At 42.9% G+C, this 18,816-nt stretch overlaps 1 protein-coding gene across 1 annotated transcript in view; it reads left to right on the top strand.

Annotated features, from left to right (window-relative positions):
- Positions 1-18,816, top strand: part of cacng2a (calcium channel, voltage-dependent, gamma subunit 2a) — a gene marked incomplete at both ends in the record, with an annotated part of 135,352 nt that overhangs the window by 75,535 nt on the left and 41,001 nt on the right. The window contains one exon of the mRNA XM_080511471.1: positions 64-147. Within this exon, the coding sequence (XP_080367597.1) occupies positions 64-147 (84 nt within the window). The remainder of the gene's footprint in view (positions 1-63; positions 148-18,816) is intronic.

Genomic DNA, 18,816 nt, shown 5'->3' with positions numbered 1-18,816 from the left:
GAAGAGGAAGAAGAAGACTGTCTTCTAGTTCGACCTCTGTTAACCTCACTCTGTTTTCTGCAGGAAACTTCAAGGGAATGTGTAAACAGATAGACCACTTTCCAGAAGAGACAGATTATGAAGCGGACCCGTCAGAGTACTTCTTACGTGAGTATGACTCCCGACATGCTGGGATTTTTTATATTCTTCACTCCTGCAACCACGAGGGGGCACGAAGGGAGGGAGTGAAGACTAATCTCAGCAAGCATTTCTCCTCCTTGAATTTGTTTTTGATATTTGTCCCACTTTCTCTTTTTTTCTTTTTTTTACTGCTCAGACGTGAGCGTGATGCCAGAGCTGCTCTCGTCTTGGCCCGGCCAGCGTTTCGGCTACAAGGCCGGCCAGACTGAGCCCTGCCAAGCGGCTCATCTGTTTTTACTGCTTGGCTGTGTGGAATGTTACGTGCAGTGTTAGAGTCGGCTGTGTACCTTGTAAACAGAGCCCATTGATTTCTGCTCCCTTCTCCTTTGTGCAAGCAAAGACAGAGACGCTTGTCGAACTCATTTACCTGGCCAGAGCTAAAAATCACAACAATGACTCCAAGTCTGTGATGTGATGTTACTATCGTTTGGTCGATACTCCAGTTAAGTCATCTGAGCTGGGATTTTTCTGTGTAAAACCGACTCTGGACACATTGATGGTTTTTATCTGATATCGATTAATCATGTAGCTCTCTCTCTCTCTCTCTCTCTCTCTCTCTCTCTTTCCTCGTTGGTTTTAATGTTATTTTTTCCCGGACTAAATATGAATGTTTGATGAGCGGCTGTATTAATCACTGATTGATAATAACTGAACAACCCGCTAGTCAGTCAACGAGCAGACTTTAGAAAGTAATGGCACGTGTACCCCTAATTAATACCTAAAACATGAGATCCTCTAAACGTATTGCGAATGGCTTACTACCATCAGCACAAGTAATGGTATTGGCAGCCTACTGACAGGTTATGAGCTAATAAATGTCGGGAAGCGTCGCAATGCCAGCAGACGGCGCATGTGACAGCTGCATTTGTAGTTTATTCCATTTGGTTTTCTATTGTAATCCGGCTCAGTAATCCCATTTTTTATCGAATATACCCGTAACGAGATAACACATTTTGTTATGCATTGCAACGTTAAGGTTTTTTTGGAATTGCTGTGCAAGTTAAACAAGGGACGTTAAACAGCGGTCATGGCCGCTGCTCCTGTCCATCCCATGACCACGGCTCTTGTCCCTCCCATTATCACAGCTCCTATCCGTCCTATGACCGCTGCTCCTGTCCGTCCCATGACGGTGGCTCGTGTCGGGCACAGACACATCGGTGTTAGTGGCATCTCTGGGGTCCGACAGTGGTCGGGTGGGCAAGGCCCCTCGGACCACTGTGTTGATGAGTGTTTGTTAACCTCTTCCCATGGCTGTGATTGGGGAAAAAAAGGCCACAGTGGCTCCCAATTGCTTGCCAATTAGGACACTGACATCCAGAAATATTTCAGCCTCTTTCTTATATAGGTCAGGCCTCTCTCCATTGCTGTTTCTCCACATCACGCCCATAATGTTGCATGTCAGAGGAGTTGAGCAGCTCTCCATCTGAACCGCTGTGATTCACACATTCCCTTCCCAGGTGAATGAAGAGGTCACGGGGGATGCTGCAGTTCTCCTCACCTGTTAAAATCTCCTCTGATGTCTCTTCATTTCCTACATCTTGAGTGGACACACCTGGTGTTTCCATAATGAAGATTTTCACGGCACCTCTGGGTGGCGAGAGCGAGAGGGAGAGCGAGAGAGAGACAGAGGAGAGAAAGGGAGAGGGAGAGAGACAGAGAGAGAGAGACACAGAGAGAGAGAGAGAGGTGAAGGGTGTTTGTGACATGTGATGGAACTACAAAACAAGATTGCAAGAAACTACATTCCAAATGGAGGTTATCAGAGAGAAGGAAGTCTGTCCTGGGTCTCAACCATGTGCTGGAGAACAATGGAACATGGAAGCTCGTCTTTAGCATCTGCTTCCTGTGTGTCTCTGCTAAAGGACCATTTCTAGAATGACTTGATGTGAATGTGACTTGTTTTGTAAAACATCAGGAGTCATCACATCGTGTTCAGTTACTATGTGATGTATTCGATGTGATACGTGTAGGATTGAGAGTTTACACATTCGTAAAGCAAAGATTAGCATGCAGACCCTGTGTCTGTGACATGAGAGAGAGAGAGAGAGAGAGAGAGAGAGTGAGGAAGAGTTATGTAACAACTCTTGATGTCACTACAGGTGAAATCCCGGCGGAAATAGCGTCATGGGGGATACTGGTCCAAGATACAGGGGACACTCCAGTGATGTCATCAGATACTGTAGTGAGGAAGAGGAAGAGGACGAAGAGAAGGAAAATATTTAGTGATGTGGTTGCCGAGCAGAAAAAACAAATCCAGTAATATCCTCTTAAAACACACCCACTCTGATCTTCTGTCTTTATTATGACACACACAGTTACATACCGATATCAATAGCGTGTGTGTGTGTGTGTGTGTGTGTGTGTGTGTGTGTGTGTGTGTGTGTGTGTGTGTGTGTGTGTGTGTGTGTGTGTGTGTGTGTGTGTGTGTGTGTGTGTGTGTGTGTGTGTGTGTGTGTGTGTGTGTGTTACATAAGGCAGCTGAAGCGCCACTGGGTTTTTAGATCATGCCGTGTCGGAGCTCCCATCATCCAATGCTCCACTGGGCGTTAAGCAGCTGAGAAAGAAGGAGAAACAGGCAAAGAAGACACCCCATTACGCAAGCTGAGAATCAGCAAAACACAAAGCTTTAGTTCTGGCATCACCAAATGGTGGACCACAGTCAGGGTCCAGACCCAAATGCTGTCTCGTCCAGACCCGGACCAACCTCCAGCCCAAACAGAAGGTTACTGATAGAGCACTTCTTTTTGGAAAAGATTTCTGTCTGAAAAGTCATTTCTGTTCATTCTTCCCGCTCGATCCTAGATCTGGTCTGAGAGTCCAATAGGACCAGTCCACCAGGATCCTAGACCTTGTCTTAGTCCAATAGGACCATTCCACCAGGATCCTAGACCTGGTCTGAGAGTCCAGCAGCTCTTCAGTTCATTCAGATTCAGATTCAGTTCATTCTCATCTCAGACGTCAGGAGCTTCTCACAGGAAGTGACTCAGACTTTAACTGGGTCAATGCTGGGCCTCTCCTGGTGGATCTCCAAGGAGACCTGTACCTGAAAGAGCAGCTTGTAAGAACAGATGCTTCACTTCCTGGATCCAAGTGTCCCTGAGACTCATTCCAGGACTGAGGAAAGCAGCTGTTTACAAAACACACAACTTTTACCACAATTAACAGAATCAAACTAAATCTGGTTCCAGAGTCAGTGATCCTCCACTGAGAATCACAGGCTTCTCAACTGAGTGTCTCCAAAAGTTACTCCATGTGTTTATCTTAATTATCTGTACAAAGGAATGATCTATCTTCCTCGATTCCTCATGTGGCGGTGTGGCAGCTGTCAGGACTAGCAGGAGCAGCAGCAGGAGCAGCAGCAGGAGCAGAGCAGCTTCAGGAGCAGCAGCAGGAGCAGCTGTCAGGAGCAGCAGCAGGGGCCGCTGTCAGGAGCACCAGGAGCAGTAGGAGTAGCTGTCAGGAGCACCAGAAGCAGTAGGAGTAGCTGTCAGGAGCACCAGGAGCAGTAGGAGTAGCTGTCAGGAGCACCAGAAGCAGTAGGAGTAGCTGTCAGGAGCACCAGGAGCAGTAGGAGTAGCTGTCAGGAGCACCAGAAGCAGTAGGAGTAGCTGTCAGGAGCACCAGGAGCAGCTTCAGGAGCAGCTTCAGGAGCAGCGGGAGCAGCTGTTATGGTGGATCTGGAGAGGTGAGTGGACGAGCTGTAGCAATACTCCTGCATGGATGATGTCATCACCGGCATCAAGAGCAGGGGCACGGTGGCCACGGACAGCGGGGAGCCCAGCGACCAGTAGAGGCGCTTGGTGGAGCAACAGGTGACTTCCGACCTCCAGAGCAACGGGACGTCGATGGACCTGGAGCACATGGAGGCCTGTCACCCACTGGGAGACCACCAACTGTAATTATCAGGTTCACACATAGGAAAAGAAAAATGGCACTTCTGAAACAAGGATGCCAGCTGAAAGGCATGGATGTTTACATCAATGAACATCTGACAAGAAGAAAGGCTGACATTGCAAGGAAAGCAAGACAACTCCAAAAACAAGGCAAAAATGAACACACTTGGGAAATAAGCTCCAAAATCTTCATCAAACTGAATGGAAGTCCAGAGGAAGCTGAAGTTCTAGTGGTGGAGAAGATGGAAGATCGAGATAATTACTGCTCCTCAGTGGTATTGAGGTAACACGTGACTCATCATCACAATGCCAAACAGACCAAGAACTCAGTCGACATCGAGTAACGATATGAACATATTACAGAGAATTCTTCAACACAAACAAATGGACCATGGAAGCTTGTGTGCACCATGAGCACAACACAACAGAGATGGACATAGACCCCGGTAATCATTACTCTCTTCTATTGTCAAACACTGCAATTATTATACCAATGAACAGTACCTAAACAGTGTTAAATAATAAGGCAAACGCTCAATAATACACGAACAGTAGTATTAACAGTAGTGTATTCCAATTTTGATTCTATCAAAGAGTATTTGTGCAATTTTACTGATCCATTCCGTATCACTGCTATTACAGAAACCTGGTTAAACGCTGACAAAGGTATGCATTTTTTTCTGGATGGCTACAAATAGTGATGCCAGTAACTCGTTAGTTAGTAACCCGTTACTCTCATATGACCACCTTTTTCAGAAACCAGTAATCTAACAAGTTACTATTTCTAAACCAGTAATCAGATTAAAGTTACTTGTCCAAATCACTGTGTGTTACTGTTATATCATCCCACAATACGAGTTTCTTGTTTGTAAAGCCGCTTTATTATTAAACAGAACCAGCTCCTCTTCTACAGACACTGCAGGTCACCTGACCCGTCCCCTTCTCCAGTCTCAGCCAATCAAAGGCCCACCCACTCTAATGGTGCATTCATGTGACACAAAACAACTGGAACCAATCATTATCATCAATAAACCTTATCATTGCAATAAGCTGCAACAACAGATTACAAGTACCGTATTTTCCGCACTATAAGGCACCTAAATACCTCAAAGTTTCTCAAAAGCTGCCATTGCACCTTATATATGGAAGAATTGCTCTACTAGAGACTGCTATTTGACAACTGAACAACCAGAAGCTTTTATTTTGACAACTCTAACTTCTCAACCGGATCTTCAGAGCGGACGACACTCCACACAACACCTTCATCACTCATGGTTGAACACCAACGTTCTAACAAACCAAAATAAACTAGATGGAATAATGACTCCCTAAACTGGGGAACAAAAACACATAAACACAATCAACACAACACCAAGCCCAACAACAACCCACAATAACCTCCAACAACACAAAACATGAATTCCCATCATGCCTTGCATCCTGAGCTCCTCAGTGCAGCCGATAGCTGCAATGCATTATGGGAGTTTCTGTTTGTGGTGTTTTAAATGCAATTATTGGGGGTTCTATTTGGTTTGTGGTGTCGGTAATAATTGTGTTGTGTTGTGTTTTTGTTGCTTAGTTCATGTAGTTTAGTTTATTAGTTGTAAGTTGTCAACCAGCAGTGAAGAAGGTTTTGTGTGTAGTGTCCTCCTGGCATCGGCTGCAGGTAGGACTATCAAAATAAAGTGTGTGCAGCTCTCTGGGTGTTAGAATCAGTGGAAAATGTAACCTAATGGCTTTGAGCTATAAAGGTTATGACCACTGGTCTATTCCTAGGGGGGGTGGATAAATGACCTTTTTTCCCAAAACCTTCGTGTAACAGGTTTATTTTGACCTTATTTATATATAAAACACACAAGTAACCTGCATTTTCAATTTTGGTTCTGCTACTGCCTGCTACTGGCATGTTTTGATGTAATAATAATAATAATAATCTTTATTTCTATAGCACTTTTTATACATTAAGCAACACAAAGTGCTTCCACAAAAATTAAAAACAGTGCAAAGATAAAATAGATGAATAAAAAGCAGGTGAACACACACGCACACATGCAGACACACATCATAGATGAAGACATGCCGAGTGATATGGAGACATGGCAGGACACTGAGGACTAAGGTGAGGAAAGGGACATATTTGGGCCGTCCACACTGGGGGCGGCACAACTTCCGACCACAGGGGGCGCCGCCCCACAGATCCCCCCCCAACCGGGCAGACAAGCCAATCCCACCGCATACGCGGGGGACCTGCCAGGTGCCCGGGCAGGGAAACCCATGGGACGGCTCCACCAGTGGCAAAAACCGGCCACCACCAGTGTAGCGCCCCCTAGAGGAACCACTGGAGATAAAAAAGAAAATTAGATAATTATCTGAAATAAATAAATAGAAGTAGATAAATACATTGATCAAATACATAACTATATACACACATACATGTATAAAATCAGTTAAAAGCCTGATTAAAAAGGTGAGTTTTTAACCCTTTTTTAAAAACCTCAATGGACTCTGCAGCCCTGAGGTTCCCCGGCAGGCTGTTCCACAAACGGGGGCCATAGGAGCTGAACGCAGCCTCCCCGTGAGTCTTGGTCCTCGTTTGAGGGACAATTAAAAGGCCGGTGCCGGAGGACCTCAGGGCCCGCGAGGGTTGATATGATAAAAGTAGTTCGGATAAATAAGAGGGTGCAAAACCATTAAGACACTTAAAAACTAGTAAAAGAACCTTAAAATCGATCCTGAAGCGAACGGGGAGCCAATGCAGCATTTTTTAAATAGGCGTGATGTGGGCCCGCCCTCTGGTCCTCGTCAGCACTCGTGCGGCAGAGTTTTGTAGGAGTTGTAGTGGTGCTAAAGTTTTCTTGGGGAGACCAGAGAGCAGGGCGTTACAATAGTCAATTCGACAAGAGATAAAAGCATTAGCACCTCCTCTTGCCTGAGAGAGAAATGGGCGGACTCTGGCTATATTCTTCAGATGATAAAAACCAGTCTTTGTGACATTTTTGATGTGTGAGATAAAATTAAGCTCAGAGTCAAAAGTTACGCCCAGGTTCTTTATAAATGAAGATGAGTTAAAATCTAGCAGTTTTGGTAAAAGTTTCTCTCTCTGGTGTTCAGGACCTACAACTAAAATCTCTGTTTTGTCCTGGTTGAGCTGGAGGAAATTTGCTGCCATCCATGACTTGATATCTAAAATACAGTTAAAAAGGGCATCAATCGGCCTTGTGTCATCAGGAGACACGGCCACATACAGCTGTGTGTCGTCAGCATAGCTGTGGAAGCTGACACCGTGTCTCCTGATGACATCCCCTAGTGGCAGCATGTATAAATTAAAAAGGATTGGGCCTAAGATCGACCCCTGGGGAACCCCATAGTGGATTTCATGGGTACCTGAGGAACGTGTATCCAAACTTACAAAGAAGCGTCGATCTGTGAGATAAGAACTGAACCAATTAAAAACATTACCAGAGATGCCGACCAGATTTCTAAGTCTGTCAAGTAAAATACAATGATCAATAGTGTCGAAAGCAGCGCTAAGATCCAATAAAATCAAGACTGTGAGTTGTTGGGAGTCTTGATTGTGCCTGATGTCATTTAAAATCTTTAAAAGGGCTGTCTCTGTGCTGTGGTTCTTCCTAAAACCAGATTGATGCTTCTCTAAAATGTTATTTGTAAGTAAAAATGTATTTAATTGATTAAAAACTATTTTTTCTAAAATTTTGCTAAAAAATGGTAAGTTGGATACAGGGCGATAGTTATTAAGAACCTTGGGGTCTAGACTGCTCTTCTTCAGAAGGGGCCTCACCACCGTCGGGGAAAACACCCGTCTGAAGAGAGCAGTTGACCATGTATAAAAGCTGTTCCTCAAAGAACCCATAAAATGACTTAAAAAGTGAGGTAGGAATCGGATCTAAAAGACAGGTTGTTGGTTTCACTTGGGAGAAAACTCCACCAAGTGTTCCTGCATCAACCAGAGCACAACAGTCCAGTGATTCCTCTGGTGAAGAACCAGTCCAGGTGAGTTAAAAGGTACAGTTTGTAAAGGTAAAAGACTGGATCTGATGTCATTTATTTTGCTTCTGAGGTGGTGGGCATAATCCTCGCAAAAGGAGGGAAAGGGGAGCGAGTTTTTATTAAAATTGGTGTTTGTTAAAAAGTCGAAGGTGGAGAAGAGGAGTTTGGGGTTATTTTTGTTGTCACTGATGAGTTTTGAGAAATATGAAAATCTTGAGTGTCTGACTATTCTATTGTAGGCTTTGAGGTGGGCCCGGAAAATGTGATAATGAACCATAAGTTTTGATTTTCTCCACCTCCGTTCGGCAATCCTGCAGTTTATTTTGTATTGGTGAGTTTCCCTGTTTTTCCATGGTGCTGGTGGTTTGGATTTATTAAGGATTCTTGTAGTAATTGGAGCCACCAGGTCTAGAGTTGACTTTAATTTACTGTTAAAATCGTCAACAATAAAATCACATGTACTGCGTATATCACACTTTTGCACGCTTTTTTCAGCTCTATATGATAATGGACAATGACTCTGTCTCAACATTGTGTACAAATATAATGATTACTTGTTTTATTTTGTTTATTTATGAACTAAAAGGTATGGTTTATACTAGAACACACCAAAAAAAAATCAATAGCATGCACATTATTAATGATTATAATGGCTGAACAGACAGTCTTTCCATCGCGGCACGGAATTCTGTCAAGGTAACAGTGGATCTGTCAGTTGTTTTCCCCAAAACTATCTTGAGGTTGTTGCCAAATTGTTCTGGTGTTAGCATTGTTCTCTTTCGTCCCACAGTGGCAAATATTCTGAAAACTTGGCTACTTCTGGGAAGCATCTTGTCTCAGACTACCTAAAATAAACAAATAAAACATTGATTAGCATGACAAATGTGTGAATGTAATATATGATACGTTACTGTTGAGCCATTAAATCACAAAACTTGTCAAAAGTGGCAAAATTCGAGAAATTCGCCCAAAACGCGGTTTTCCTTATATGGCCAGTAGCAGGCAGTAGCAACCTGAAAATCAAAAAATGATATTATATATGTGATTTGTATATAAATAAGGTCAATTTAAACCTGTTACATGCAAATTCTAATTTTATCCACCCCCCCTACTATTCCATGTGACTTATAATGCGGTGCGCCTTATATATGAACAAAGTTGTAAATTATGTCAATCAATGTAGGTGCGCCTTATAATCCAATGCACCTTATACGGTACATATCTAGGTAAATAAATACCAGTAATAGTAAAAGTGTGATAATAAAAGCATGAGTCACATATAAATACAAGACAAAATGAAGGTCAAAGATAATGTAAAGGTAAATGTGTATCAGCAGGTGCAGGAGGCAGGGATCAGAACTAGGCTTTTGACAAAACCAGTCAGAATTCTTATGTTCAGACGATGGGGGGGTGTCGGCAGCTGCTGACGGTAACTAAAAAGTTACTGTAATCTAACTTAGTTACTTTTAAAAACAAGTAATCTGAGTAGAATCAATAAATCAGGAAGTGGCGTTGCTTTGTACATTCACAAATATGTACATTTTAAAGTCATACCAAATATGACCGTGAGACTTGACGGAAGAATGGAATGTCTAGCAGTGGAGATTCAAAATGAAGAAAGGAAAAGCGTCATTATAAGATGTGTATACCGGACACCAGGTTCAAATATCGTAATCTTTAAGGAGTGGATGGAGAAAGTGTTTTCTACGGTGAACAAAAAAACATTATTCATCTGTGGTGACTTCAACATTGACTTGTTAAATCCGACCAAACTGAAAACTGCTGATGACTTTACCAATATATTGTACAGTTCTCCAGCTAACAATTATGAAACCAAGTAAATAATGTCTCATAGCGCCACAATTATCGACAACATCTTTACTAATATTATGGGAAATGAAATTACCAGTGGCCTATTGATATGTGATATTACTGACCACTCGCCTGTCTATCCTCTGTATAACTGTAATCTCACAAAAATGAAAGAGGCCATGGCAATTTGTTTTCTAAAATAACATTAACTGAAGATAGTATCAGTCCACTGAACAACAGCTTAGCGCTTCAGGATTGGAATCCGGTTTACAGAGAACCAAATGTGAACAATTCTTACAGTCAATTTACAGATATATTTACTTTTCTGCATATAAACACTGTCCAGTGAGGGAATATTGCAACCAGTAAACAGTTATATTATAAAGTAAAAATGATATGATAATAAAAAAAACTATTTAAAAGGAACTTGGGACGCTCTGAATAGCCTAAATTAACAAGGATCTTTAAAGTCAACATACCCCAAATACTTTATTGAAGAAAACGATGCAGTATTGACAATATTGTTAATGATTTTTTTGTAAATGTTGGCCCTGAGTTGGCTGCTGAAACTCCAGACCATAGAGGTGATGCAAGACAACTATTAAACAAAATCCCTTGTCCTTTTTCCTTTAAGCCAGAAATGAGCAGGAAGTGTTAGACATTGTGCTCAAGTGCAAAAGTAAATTATCCACTGATTACCATGATATCGACATGATATGGTTAAAAAAGTTCTACTAAATATCATAAAGCCCTTGGTTTTTTTTTGCAACTTAATCATTCCAGTCTGGTTGTTTTCCAAATAAAATGAATATAGCAAAAGGTATTCTTTTCAAAAATGGCAACAAACACTGTTTTACCAATTACAGACCAATATCTGTATCACCTGAATTTTCAAAAGTTCCAGAGAAGCATTTCAAATCTCAGTTTGTCAATATGGTCAATATGGTTTTACAACCAAAAGAACAACCTCAATGGCCATAATTGAAGCAATCGAAGAAATCTCTAATGCACTTGGTCAGAATAAATAGGATATTGGTATCTTTATTGATCTTAAAAAAGCCTTTGATACAATTAATCATTCCACCTTACTCAAAAAGCTGGAAAAATATGGAATTAGACAGTTAGCTGGTAAATGGGAAAGGTCCAGTAAGTTAAAATGGGGCAGTGTACTTCAGATAGGGCAGTGGTGTCCCCCATGGGTCAGTGTCAACATTTTAATGTGTACATCAATGATATTTTTAATGCATCGCAGGTTCTAACACTTATTCTCTTCGCAGACGACACCAATATGTTCCATAGTAGTGTTAATTATGCAGCCCCGTTTGTCTGAAACGTAATGCGCCGTTGGATTTTGGTCAACAGCCGAAAAAGAAAATGCACTGGTGCTGAAATCTGGGTTCAGCACCAGTCGTTCCGTGATTGAAACACCACTTGTTTTTAGTGTCGCCTGCTTGCCAACACAAATAATAATGAAGAATGATTCGTTCCAGTACAGCATCGGCTTCTGCTGGGGGAATTCAATGATGAGCTCTTTTTTTATCCTCCTTTAAGGAGATGATAACTCTAATGGCTGCCCTCCTCCTAGCAGGTGTGTCTTCTTCAACCTCTTGATTTCTTTTTCGATTGCATAGCTTGTCGAAGGTGTTCCGTCATTGATTGCTCAGATTCTAATGAAACTCCCCCCCGACTCCTCCCAGACCTCCGCTGTTGGGATTTCTTACCTCATAAGGATCACCCGGTACATAAATGTTGTTGTGTTTGACTATCGATAATGATTAATAATTATCAAAGATAGTTATTAATTATGTTGTTGAAAATTTAATCTGATGTGTATCAGAACCTCGGAGCTCCACCTGTCTTAACAGGAAATGATAGCCAATTCAGTTCTATCAGTCTCATAAGATATACTAAACAGTTAATCGGGAATTTGAATTAATAGTTAAATTAATTACAATTACCAGAATTAACAGTAAAGCCTGAAGGATTTTGGAGTTCTTGACACAGAAGAGGTCGACATTTCATTCACCTTTGTGCTCATTAATAAAACAGCAAGTATGATTCCAAACATTATATTTATTTACAATGTAAACAAATAAAACACAGATTCTAACTACCTATATACAGCTTGGTGTGTGTAGGTGTGTGTGTGGAGAGAGAGAGAAAGAGAGAGAGAGTTGGAGGGAGTGTGTGTGAGACGTGTGATGGAACTACAAAACAAGATGGCGGATCACAAGGAACTACATTCTAAATGGAGGTTATCAGAGAGCAGGAAGTCTGTCCTGGGTCTCCACCATGTGCTGGAGAACAATGGAACATAGAAGCTAGTCTTTAGCATGCAGATGCACAGGACCCGAGAGACACAGGAAGCAGTTCCTGTGTCTCTCGGGTCATAATTTTCAAAACATTGCCATGTAAATGTGAAACCTGTCTGAAACGTAAAAACGACGCACTTTCTCTGGAAACGTTGTGTAAACGGGGCCTACATCATATTTTGCCTGTGTTGATCAATGAGAATGAAATCAGGTCAGAGCAAAGTGCTGGCTTCCATTCCTTCCATCCCTCACAGCCACGTTGAGTCAATTTACATGAAACCTAATAGAGAAGAGCAGAAAGGTTTTTCCTGCAGGAGCAGTTAATTCCCAGTGTTTCTGAGTGTTCTTTCCTCTTGTCATGGTGCTTTGCGTGTGTTGCTCGGTGCTTGCTGGCATTGATGACAGAAAGGGCAGGCCTGTCACACGCCCTGTCACACACCCGTGTCACCCCTGGGGCTTTGCAGCAGACTGGACGCTAGCCTGATCTGGCTTTGGCGTCGCCCAATAAAATCAATGGGTCTGGGGCAACACATGTGGGGGCTTGAAGGGCGGGGGTGGGGCAGATTACGGATTAAAGCAGAGTACAGCAGTAACAATTTACACCGAGGGTTAAAAGTTTAGTTATTAATCCTCTCTGGATTTTTTGATCAAAATCACCATTTTTATTTTTAACACTAGTAATAAGAGTTTTCAATACATGATACAAAACTTTAGCATGAGTGGTCATTCTATGGTGCAGCTATATACAAAACTGAAGAAGCTGGAATGTCCCAAATCAGAAAAAATAAGAAATATGAGAACGACAAAAGCACAGTAAATAAATAAACTAGATTAAATTCAAGTAAACTGAAACAAACAACTCATGTGAAGTCATTATCACAAAACAAAACAAGTGCTTCATCATTCATGTAAACATGAATCAATCAATCCATAGATTAAAGGTCCAAACCAGGTAAACTCTTCACATATTGTCAGGTTCAGGCTATAGACATTTATTAAATCTGCAGGAAAGAACAAGACAACAAGGGTTAGTTTCTTTTACTCATGAGGAGAACGAGCAGGAAGTGCTCTAGTCACCGTTCCTGACCCGCTCTGAGCTTCTGCAGTTCTCCTGTGCTTTTTATTTCGATTAACAAATGGGAGGGTTTACAGGATATGCATCATAGAAATAGACAAGTTGTTGCGCTTGACAGTTATCAAGAGTAAACACAATCTCAGGGCATCCTCTACGCGTGGATCACCACTGAAGTGGTGGCTACGGGGAAGACACAGTGTTCCTGTTTTAACAGTCTTGCTCAGAGTGTTTCTACCAAGGCTCAGAACACATGATTAGTCAAAGTTAAACAACAGCGCCTGAGTGACGCTGCTAAATAAAGACAGAAGAAAAAAGACTGAGATCAAGCATAAATATGGTAACTAAATGGAATAATACTCTAACACATATTCTATTAATGAGTCCCAGGTCTTGTGAAAAGTCTTGGTTGAGCCGTTAAAGCTACATCTTATTTTTTCAACTTAATATTCTGCATTACATCCTGAAGTCATTTGTTATGACAGTAGGGTAACATCCGTCCATTTCAACTAAATTAAGCGTTGCGCTCACAAGGAAGAAAAAGTGATAACCCTCTGTAGGTGAGAAAAGGGACCAATATCAGTAGAAGCTGGAAAAACACCAAAAATACCAATAATAGGGGAGGGCAAAGTATTACAGCTTGGGATTTATGGTTGGTTATTAGCATTACAATTACTGTAAGTAATAGATTACTGAAAGTAATAAATCACTGGAAGTAATTTATGAAAAATGGAAATCATTAATGGAAGTGAACTGTTATTGACTCATTAACAACTCCTAGAGTAATTGAGTAATTACTCAAAAGTTAATTGATTATCAAAAAAATTTATTAAGGAAAAAATATGAATTTGAATAAATTGGTTATTTATCAAATAATAGGTACCACCAGCTAAACTGGAAATAGCTAATACCAAGATATCAGTCTCTTGGGGTGTAGTGACCACGAGTGTCCCCCAGGTGGCGGCGGACCATGGAGGGTCAGTGTGAGTGGGTGTAATGATCTGAAGCCAGAGGGAGGCAGGATTCTGGTTCGGGGCGGTGACCATGACGACCACTAGGGGCATGCGGCGGCGTACGGAGGAGAGCGCAATGACTCGTTGCGAGCGAATGCGATGACCCACACAGCCACTAGAGGCATTTTACCCACTCTTTCTGGGAGCGCGGCAGTTGCTCGGCAACCAGATAAACAAGACGTCTGTACATGCGCAGGGGACTCTCGGAGCAAGCGGTCTCACCGGGGCAAAATCCTTACTGTAACGCTGTAGTTTAACTGGATGTTGAGACATACAGTCAAACATACAGTCAAACTCCAGTGATGATATGGATGTATCATGGCAGCACAAGTTAGCGGTTCGGATGCTAAATGTGGCTATGTGGAGAGCTTATCTCGATCAGTTAACACACACGGTGGCTGGATATTCGCAGGGCGCGCGTGCGTCTGGGGGGTTAATGGAGGAGAGAGAGAGAGGGAGGAAGAAAAGAGGGAGAAAGTTCTGGCGAGGCTCGGTTCCGTGACTTGGTTCTCCACACAGAGATCCAGTGGGCCGGACGCTCACTGGAACTCCTGTTCTGAGGTGGAAAACCAGAGTCCCGAACTTGCGATGATGCACATGAACGCGCTCACGCGCGTACACAACAGATGCTTGTCAGCGGCACATGAAATACAATTGCAGGTTAGCTTCAGGCTAGTCGAGCAGCACTTTTGACCTCCTGCTTGCCCAACTCCTCGTGTTGCCCTTGTGTTTTGACCTCCTGCCTGCCCGACTTCTCCTGGATTTCCTCCTCAATCACCTGTACTGCTTTTGACCTTGGACTGCCTGACATAGCTTCTGCCTATGTTTTGCTATTAAACACTTTTGAAGTGAGCTTCTTTTCTGCCGTGCAATTGAGTTCCACTAACCCTAAGAGGAGGTCTCAAAGGTCTCTACAATTAAAATTAAGTGACTTAGATCCTTTCTGAAAAATGAAAATAGATTTTGGTTTCATATCCCCTCAAAACTTTTTATGGAAGTAGGAGGTATTAACTTCCTCCTGAAATGTGATTTTGACCCAATGAAACTGTCTGTCAAACTCTCCTCTTTCCATCAGTAAGTCTTACTTTACTGGAAATTAATATTAAAGCATAATTTTAGTCCCCACAGCATCCGGCTCTGGAACTCACGATACGTGTTATTTAAAAACAAATCTTTATTTTACAGGAATTGGCTGGATTGAGGTATATGGTCGGTGATGCATATTATTGATGATAATGGAAATGTTCTGCCTTTTGAAATCTGCCTTTTAAATTCAGGGTAGATAATAGAAAACAATATAACACTTTAATCAAAGCATTTCCTCAGCCTTTGATCATAATGTCATACAATTTACTCCTCAACCATGTTTATCTAAAGCTTCCTTCCCTGTTAGTTAATGGACAGTCTGTCATTAATCCCAGTCTGCAGAACACTTTCATACGATCTCTGTTTGTCAGAGAATTCTATCCTATTTCACTTTACAGAAACAGAATTTCTGAGCACTTTCCCAAAGAGGAAGTGGACAAATTAAGGACTCAAATGTCCTGCTGCTCCAAAAGTAAAGGAAGTTCATTTCAGACTGATCAATGGTATTTACACTTCCAAGGAGTTTCTAAGACTTCGTTTTGGTTTTGCAGAGAATTCTTGCACGTTTTGTGATTGTGATATTGAGACTGTTGATCACTTGTTCTTTGAATGTATATTTGTGAATACATTCTGGGAAGACTTTCAATTCTGGTGTTCATCTAAAATTGCATCCCCATCTCATCTGGACAAATATAATGTTTTATTTGGAATAATTTTAGCTGACAGCATGCAAGACCTAACATTTAATGTTTTACTGATGATGAGCAAGTTTTTCATTCACAAAAATAAATATATGAAGACCAAGCTAAATTTCAACATTTTCAACAGCTTTGTATGTACTTTAAATCTCTTAAATTTATGAAGAGAAAAATAGTGTAAGGTTATATAATTGTAAAAGAATGTAAACTCAATGAATACCCCTAATGTATGTTTTTTTGTTTGTTTGTTTGTTTTGTTTTTTAATTATTACTTTTTTTGTTTGTTTGTTTTGTTCAGTTTTATCTTATGATGTGTGCATATCTTCATCATGGTTGGGCTGTAATATCAAAGCTATTGTCATTGTTTGGAAGTTTTGTTAATAAAAAAAACCAAAACAACTTCATTGCTAGCCTCTGATGGAAGCTGTATGCTGCTATTGGGTTAAAATGTGGAGTGACAGTATCATCAGCCAATCAGATTTTGATGTGTTATTGACAGACCGCCTTTAGGGCCAGCACAGTTTGGAGTGCTGGTCTTGTTGTCATCATTGCAATGAGCTTGACTGATTGGCTCATGGGATTGTGAGTGATGACACACTGTTATTATCTGCTACTCTGGAGTGATGGCGGATAATTCAACAGCAAGATCGGGTGATACCATAGTGGAGCTGCTACGGGGACCTTTTTCAATTATGAGTAGAAGAAGACCGACACCAGAAATGGATGAGCTAACTCAGACCAACACAGGCTTTGTGTAGCATTTTACGGCAGGATGGATTTAATCTACACGTGATGGCTGAATTGGCACAGATTCCAGGCAAGATAATGGAGTCAACATCACTGTTTTAACACCAAGATGGAAAGTTTTAGAATCCCTACAAACTCTAGAATACTCAAAGAAACTCCATTTGTGAGACTTGTGGAATGCATGTGATAGGTTTTGAGGGTTACAGAATGTGAGAGTTCTAGAATCTGTATGAGGGTTTACAATGTCTGTAAGTTTTGCAATCTCACAAAAAATGTGTGAGTTTTACAACAATTGCAAGTTTAACAATTTGTCATGGATAGCAGACAGGACCCAAGTGCAGGACTCTGGAGGCAGGCTGAGTTCAATCAAGTCTTTTATTCACAAGGACAGCACAGACCGACGAATAGCAGGTTGCTCCTCGACCTGAGGAGCACAGCAGACTTGACTCCAAATCACTGGACAGGACGGACGAAACATGGATGACTAACAAACCAACACTGACACACACACAGACGGGACATATATTGCTGGCAGGGTAATGACTGGAATTGGCCCCAGGTGTGGTGCTGGAGCGCCCAGACCTGTGGTCCGTCCACTCTGAAGGGAGATCCCAGCCTACCTCCTGACACAATTTCTAAAATACTTATGAGGGTTCTAGATTGTGAATTCTAGAATTCTACAGTATCAGAGAATTGTAGAATGTGTGTCACAGTTCTACAATATGAAAGACTTTGAGAATGTGTGACAGTTTTAGAATACGTGAGATTTGAATTTGTGTTAGACAGTTCTACAATGTCAGATAATTCTAGAATATGTGTCACAGTTGTAGAATGTATGTGAGATAGTTCCACAATGTCGGAGTTGTAGAATGTGGGAAACCGTTTTAGACCCTCTGAACCACTAAGTGGCCAGAGGTGGTTCCTCTGGACCGATAGGTGGCCGGAGGTGGTTCCTCTGGACCACTAGGTGGCCGGAGGTGGTTCCTCTGGACCACTAGGTGGCCAGAGGTGGTTCCTCTGGACCGATAGGTGGCCGGAGGTGGTTCCTCTGGACCACTAGGTGGCCAGAGGTGGTTCATCTGGACCACTAGGTGGCCAGAGGTGGTTCCTCTGGACCGATAGGTGGCCGGAGGTGGTTCCTCTGGACCACTAGGTGGGCGGAGGTGGTTCCTCTGGACCGATAGGTGGGCGGAGGTGGTTCCTCTGGACCACTAGGTGGGCGGAGGTGGTTCCTCTGGACCGATAGGTGGGCGGAGGTGGTTCCTCTGGACCACAAGGTGGCCGGAGGTGGTTCCTCTGGACCACAAGGTGGCCGGAGGTGGTTCCTCTGGACCGATAGGTGGCCGGAGGTGGTTCCTCTGGACCACTAGGTGGCCGGAGGTGGTTCCTCTGGACCGATAGGTGGCCGGAGGTGGTTCCTCTGGACCGCTAGGTGGCCAGAGGTGGTTCCTCTGGACCGATAGGTGGCCGGAGGTGGTTCCTCTGGACCACTAGGTGGCCGGAGGTGGTTCCTCTGGACCACAAGGTGGCCGGAGGTGGTTCCTCTGGACCACTAGGTGGCCGGAGGTGGTTCCTCTGGACCACAAGGTGGCCGGAGGTGGTTCCTCTGGACCGATAGGTGGCCGGAGGTGGTTCCTCTGGACCACAAGGTGGCCGGAGGTGGTTCCTCTGGACCACAAGGTGGCCGGAGGTGGTTCCTCTGGACCACAAGGTGGCCGGAGGTGGTTCCTCTGGACCGATAGGTGGCCGGAGGTGGTTCCTCTGGACCACAAGGTGGCCGGAGGTGGTTCCTCTGGACCACTAGGTGGCCGGAGGTGGTTCCTCTGGACCACAAGGTGGCCGGAGGTGGTTCCTCTGGACCACTAGGTGGCCGGAGGTGGTTCCTCTGGACCACAAGGTGGCCGGAGGTGGTTCCTCTGGACCGATAGGTGGCCGGAGGTGGTTCCTCTGGACCACAAGGTGGCCGGAGGTGGTTCCTCTGGACCACAAGGTGGC

Source organism: Blennius ocellaris (assembly GCF_963422515.1).
Source record: "Blennius ocellaris genome assembly, chromosome: 16".
NCBI classification, from domain to species: Eukaryota; Metazoa; Chordata; class Actinopteri; order Blenniiformes; family Blenniidae; genus Blennius; species Blennius ocellaris.
The sequence above is the reverse complement of the archived record's forward strand: the minus strand, read 5'-3'. Positions and strand labels throughout refer to the sequence as shown.